Raw genomic sequence first — 6,662 nt, forward strand, 5'->3', positions numbered from 1 at the left:
TGGGTGGCTGAGGCAGGAGAATGGCGTGAACCCGGGAGGCGGAGCTTGCAGTGAGCTGAGATCTGGCCACCGCACTCCAGCCTGGGCGACAGATCAAGACTCCGTCTCAAAAAAAAAAAAAAAAAAGGTGCTATTACTACATTATTCAGTGAGAGAAAAAAGAAAAACCTTAACATAGTGACTACAATATTATCATTTTAGTGTATTTCACTTTTTCTATTTTTTTTTACTTTTTTTTACTTTTAATATCTGGTTGTTTTAGGAGATGATGGTGAATTAACCTGGTTGCAGGTAAGTCGGGGTCTTCAAGTCCACTCACTTGACATTGCCCCCTTCAAACTCCTCCTCTGTGCTCTAGTTGGAAAGGAGATTAATCAGAGCTAATGAGCCATTTCCTAATTACGAAGTTAATAAGGTGTTCCTGGTCCTGGTTGCACCTTTCCTAGGTAATCAAGAATCGAGTACGGTTTCTGAAACCTTAGTGAGCATCAGAATCATGTGGAGGACTTGTTAAGACACATGCTGGGCCCCATCTGTGGTTTCTCATTCAGCAGTCTGGGGTAGGACTGAGAGTCAGATTTCTAATCAGTTCTCAGATGAGGCTGAGTCTCCTAGCCCGGGACCACACCGTGAGAATTACTTGTGTTGACCATGATTTTAAGTATTCTTCTGACTGTCACTCTTCTTCTGACTAACCAAGAGGTACCTCTGGTTGAAATAATAGTTTAGATTATTTTATACTGTGATTCTCATCCCAAGCATTTCCCCAAGTTGCTGTACAGTCTTTATTTTAACTTAAAATGATTGCACAAGTAATGCGTGTTCTTTAAATAAAAATAAAGCTAAAAGTAAAATTAAGCTAAGGGAAAAATTAGTTATAAATTCCACCTGCATTGATATTTTAGTCTATATCCTTCCAATCTCTTGAGAGACAAACACAGAAAAATGTATCTGCCTCTCCATGTATGTAGTGTGTGTAGGTATTTTATATATATATGTATGCATGCATATACACACAAGTGTATCTAACAAAAAGCAAGACCTGTTTTTTTTTCTTTTTCTTTTCTTTTTTTCTCTTTTTTTTTTTTTTTTGACAGGGTCTTGCTCTGTCACCCATGCCGAAGTGCAGTGGTGCAATCACGGCTCGGTACTGCCTCATCCTCCCAGGCTCAATTTCTCTTCCCACATTGGCCCCCTGAGCAGCTGGGACTACAGACACATGCCACCACTAATGGCATGTGCCTGGCTAATTTTTATATTTTTTGGTTTTATTTTGTTTACTTTTTTCTTATTTCTGTAGTTTTTGGGGAACAGGTGGTGTTTGGTTACATGGCTAAGTTCTTTAGTGGTGATTTCTGAGATTTTGATGTAATTTTTGTATTTTTTGTAAAGACAGGGTTTCACCATGTTGCCCGCACTGGTGTTGAATTCCTGGGCTCCAGCCATCCGCCCACCTTGGCCTCCCAAAGCATTGAGATTACAGGCATGAGCCACTGCACCCAGCCAATGAGATCTTATACAAGTATTTTTAGCTTACTTTTCAAAAAGCCTATGTAGTAAATATCTTATGTTGAGTATATATCTATCTAGTTTTAATTGCATTTTTTCAGTGTGTATGTATATTGTAATTTGTTTAGTTAGTTCTCCATTGTTGGACTCTTAAGATTTTTGTTCTAGTTTTTCATTAATAATATTGTGCTGAGCATCTTAATACATTTTTCTGTATTTGTCCAGTTATTTTCTTTAGATAATATCTACATATGTAGTTGCTGTATGAAAGGTTATGTTCTTTAAAAAATCTTTGCTAGTCTCTGAGATAAAAAGAATACTCTGGTTTCAGTTCGTATTTGGTTATCGGCCATTATTTATTTATCTTTGTGAATTACCTATTTGTATCCATTGCCCATTTTTCCACTGGGTGTCCATCTTTGTATTTTGATTAGTAAGGTCTTTTTATTCTGAAGAATGTTAACTCAGGCTGGGTGAAGCAGCTCACGCCTATAATCCTAACGCTTTAGGAGGCTGAGGCAGGTGGATTGTTTGAGCCCAGGATTTCGAGACCAGCCTGAGCAACATGGCGAAACCCTGTCTCTACAAAACATACAAAAATTAACCTGGCATGCCAGCACGCACCTGTGGTCCCAGCTACTCAGGAGGCTGAGGTGGAAGGATCACTTGAGCCCAGGGAGTTCGAGGCCTCTGAGGCGTGATTGTGCCACTGCATGCCAGCCTGGGTGACATCGTGAGACCCTGTCTCAAAAGAAAGAAAAAAGATTAAATCTTTTTCATATGTTTCAAATATTTCCCCCAATTTACTCCATGTATCTTTCGTAGGTTCATTTCCCCACTCACTGCCCACTGCAAAACTTTAGAGTCAGATGCTGCCCAGACTCCTGACTCACCATTTTATTTATTTACTTATTTATTTATTTATTTTGAGACGCAGTCTCCCTCTGTCACCCAGGCTGGAGTGCAGTGGCTCGATCTCTGCTCACTGTAACCTCTGCCTCCCAAGTTCAGGCAGTTCTCCTGCCTCAGCCTCCTGAGTAGCTGGGATTACAGGTGTGCACCACCACGCCCGGCTAATTTTTTGTGTGTTTTTAGTAGAGACGGGGTTTCAGCATGTTGGTCAGGCTGGTCTCCAACTCTTGACCTCAGGTGATCCACCCACCTCGGCCTCCCAAAGTGCTGGGATTGTAGGCATGAGCCACTGCACCCAGCCGAGTCACCATTTTTAATGGCTGTGTAATATTCCTTTAAGTTGGGTGTACTGTCATTTACTTTATTAGCCTCAAATTTTAGGGATCCCTCGAGAAAGTCTAAGCGTGTCATTCCATGCTTTTTCAGTTGTTCTCTCTATCTTTTTTCTTCAACCAGATGCTAACCCTGAGGTGACGATGACAATGCTTCGCTGGATCTATACAGATGAGTTGGAGTTCAGAGAGGATGATGTGTTCCTGACTGAATTGATGAAACTAGCAAATCGGTTTCAGCTACAGCTCCTCAGGGAGAGGCAAGTCACAGCAGATATATTCAAGCACCTCAGATGGTGGTGGCTGAGCTTTAATTATGCTGAGCTCTGGGAAAACAGCTTCTTCTGCTAATGTAAATAACTTCGCAAGGTGTTCCTTTAAAGGCGATGGTGGGGAGAGAATTTGTTACCTCCCTTGCTTTGTGTTATCTTGTAGCTAAATTTTGCTAAAGCTTTTGCTCTTCTCTTTTCTTTCACTGGTCTGTTACCTGAAATTACATAATTGTATAAACTGAAAAATTAAATATGAAATAATATAATCCATTGTCCAAACTTTCAGCTTTCCTTCCCTTTCTGTTTCCCTTGACATTTTACCCTATTTTCTGATACCTCGAGTTGAATGAAATCCTTAGTCATAATCTCTTTGTTGGAAACAATGAGTGCCTAAATGAATATGTGAAAATATTGTCCAAATAAGTGTCATAGCCAGTGTTCCAGAGATCTCACTTCATTTAAGTGACTGCATTTTAGGTTGTCAAGGAGATAGCATGCTGTGTTTTTATATTGCATTTTCTCTGTTGCTCTCCCAAGTTGGCATTTTAGAACAACAGAAAACGAAACGTTCACTAAATAATGTCAGACAAGAAGTCCGGGAGCATCTGTCTATTGAAGCTGTGGCTCTTGGTAATCAGCCTGGTGATGGAGTATCTTTTTTTTTTTTTTTTTTGAGATGGAGTCTCGCTTTGTCGCCCAGGCTGGAGTACAGTGGCGCGGTCTTGGCTCACTGCAAGCTCCGCCTCCCGGGTTCACGCCATTCTCCTGCCCCAGCCTCACGAGTAGCTGTGACTACAGGTGCCCGTCACCACACCTGGCTAATTTTTTTTTTTTGTATTTTCAGTAGAGACGGGGTTTCACCGTGTTAGCCAGGATGGTCTCAATCTCCTGACCTCGTGATCCGCCCGCCTCGGCCTCCCAAAGTGCTGGGATTACAGGCGTGAGCCACCGCGCCCGGCCAATGGAGTGTCTTTTTACAGCATTTAGTGATCTTTTGTATTCCCTTGGGGGCATAAAGGACTGGCTTTTCTCCTGGGTGAGCGAAGGGATGGTTTCAGTCATCAGGAGGCACTCCACTGGTGGCTGTGTTTTCCCCAGAGAGACTGCTGCCTAGAGCTGCGTGCCGTTTTCTTCATGGGCTGGTGTTTTCCCGGGAGGGCTCACTGTGCCCCACATGAAATCAGTGGACGGCTTACTCCTGTCTGTTACTGATGTGGGTTTGAGTGCATTTTCATATCTAAATCCTATAATTAAAACACAAAAGCAGGTCCACAGTCTATAGGCGCATAGAGCATGAGGTTATGAGCAGAGCTGATTTGTTACTGAGGCCATTCACTTAACTCTTTCATTTGTTTGTTAATTTGTTTGGGTGAGGAGTCTTGGTGAGAGTGAAATGAGACGGATTTTAATTAGATTGAGTATGATTTATGTCTTTATGTTTTTTCCAGACTTCCTGAACTTTCTCCTGTTGACCTTGTCAAACTTGCTTATGTAAATTAAATTGCTTTGATAAAATGTCCTGGGGTTGGAGTAGTTTAGATAATTGTAATCTGTGTAATGGATTCTTTAATTAAACGGTTTGTTGTTTATTGACTGAGTAGGCTTCATAACTGTCAACATTACCAGATGCTTAATTTTGTATTGTTGGATGTGAGTATTGAGTTATTATCTGCCATGGCTTTCTTAAGAGCTGGAGTGGAAGACACCAGGAGTGGAGTCAAGTGTTGGCTTTTAAAGGGTCACAGAGTGCCCCCTGCTGTCCCTGGAAGGAATTACATGCTTGGGATAGTGAATGAAAGGGTAAACGGTGCTGGTGACGGGTGACGGGTGACAGGTGCGGCTCGGCGTGAAGCAGGCGTTGCTCTTTTTGTAATGTGGGGATCTCAGTGGTTTGGGAATGCTGGCACTAATTTGATGAAAGTCTTTATAGTAAGAATTAATCAGGAAAATACTTCTTTTTCTTTTCTTTCTTTCTTTTTTTAACCATAGAGGGCACACTGAAGAAAATACTCTTAATTTTTTGTTTGTTTTGTTTTGTTTTTTAGGCAGAGTCTCACTGCCACCTAGGCTGGAGTGCAGTGGTGCAGTCTTGGCTCGTTGCAACTTCCGCCTCCAGGTTCAAGCGATTGTCCTCCCTCAGCCTCCCAAGTAGCTGGGATTATAGGCATGTGCCGCCACACCCAGCTAATTTTGTGTTTTTATCAGAGACAAGATGTCACCATGTTGGCCAGTTGAACTCCTGACCTCAAGTGATCCTTCTGCCTCCGCCTCCCAAAGTGCTGGGATTACAGGCATGAGCCACTGCACCAGGCTGTTTTAATTGTTTGTTTTTTGAGGCAGTTTCACTCTTGTCGCCCAGGCTGGAGTGCAGTGGCACAAGCTCGGCTCACTGCAACTTCCACCTCCCGATTCAAGGAATTTTCCTGCCTCAGCCTCCTGAGTAGCAGGGGTTACAGGCGTGTGCCACCACAGCCGGCTAATTTTTATATTTTTTGTAGAGATGAGGTTTTGCCATGTTGGCCAGGCTGGCCTCAAACTCCTGACCTCAGGTGATCTGCCCACCTCAGCCTCCCAAAGTGCTGGGATTACAGGCATGAGCCACCGTGCCCAGCTAATTTTTTTAAAGAGAGAATTAATGTATACTAAAAAAAGAGTTAATTTTTTTCTGCTTACAAAATTATAATACATGTTCAGTGTATGATATTTGGAAAATACAGAATGATATAAAGAAAAAGTCATTTGTAACTAAATCATTGTTCTCCTTCTGTCGTTTTTCTTTTCAATAATTTTTCTTTTTCCCACATCCACTCAAGAGTGATGAAAACTAGACAGGAGTTTGTGGGACGTTTAAATATATGCTTGATTGTATACTTTAAAAGTTGCGAACATGGTGAAACCCTGTCTCTACTAAAACTACAAAAACATTAGCCAGGCATTGTGGCGGGCACCTGTAATCCCAGCTACTCAGGAGGCTGAGGCAGGAGAATCGCTTGAACCCAGGAGGCGGAGGTTGTGGTGAGCCTGGATCGCGCCACTGCACTCCAGCCTGGGCAACGAGAGTGAAACTCCATCTCAAAAAAAAAAAGTTTTATTTTTTTTCTATATCTGTATCCTTTCTGTACTCTAAAGTTAAAAATAATAATTAAAAAATTCCCTTCGGGTGAAAGTTAGTCTGTCTTGCTGTTTTCAAAGAGAATATAGGAAGCAAGAATCTAAATTTGTAAATAAGATGACATGTTCTTTGGTTGCGTAAATCATGTCAGTTACTATTTATAATCTATCCAAATGGCAAATGGCACTCTGGAGATCCTAGAATTGGTGACAGTGAAATGTCTGCCAGCTTTAATAAAAGATCTGCCTTCATGAAACATATTTGAGTCCCTTGGTGCAATGTCATTTGACAGTTAAAAAGGCGCATGGAATTTTCAGGTTCTCAGCATTTGTCTGTAAAAGTGCTTTGTAAAGTGCTTTACAAATGTGCGTCATTTACTCCCTGAGATCTTCCTGTGTATTAGGCTGCCTGGTGTTAGGATGTTAGGAAGGCAGATTGATGTTAGTTGTAAAAATGGTAAAAGCTTCTGAAAGCTATCTGAAAAGAGATTTTTTTCTCCTGGGATGCTCTGATTTCATGGCTGAG

The 6,662-nt window shown here is 41.7% G+C and overlaps 1 protein-coding gene across 1 annotated transcript in view; it reads left to right on the forward strand.

Moving 5' to 3' along the window:
• The window catches only part of ANKFY1 (ankyrin repeat and FYVE domain containing 1), a 104,343-nt gene that overhangs the window by 37,116 nt on the left and 60,565 nt on the right, over positions 1 to 6,662 (forward strand). The window contains exon 4 of the mRNA XM_011947465.1: positions 2,878 to 3,013. Within this exon, the coding sequence (XP_011802855.1) occupies positions 2,878 to 3,013 (136 nt within the window). The remainder of the gene's footprint in view (positions 1 to 2,877; positions 3,014 to 6,662) is intronic.

Source organism: Colobus angolensis, unplaced genomic scaffold, assembly GCF_000951035.1.
Source record: "Colobus angolensis palliatus isolate OR3802 unplaced genomic scaffold, Cang.pa_1.0 Scaffold267, whole genome shotgun sequence".
NCBI classification, from domain to species: domain Eukaryota; kingdom Metazoa; phylum Chordata; class Mammalia; order Primates; family Cercopithecidae; genus Colobus; species Colobus angolensis.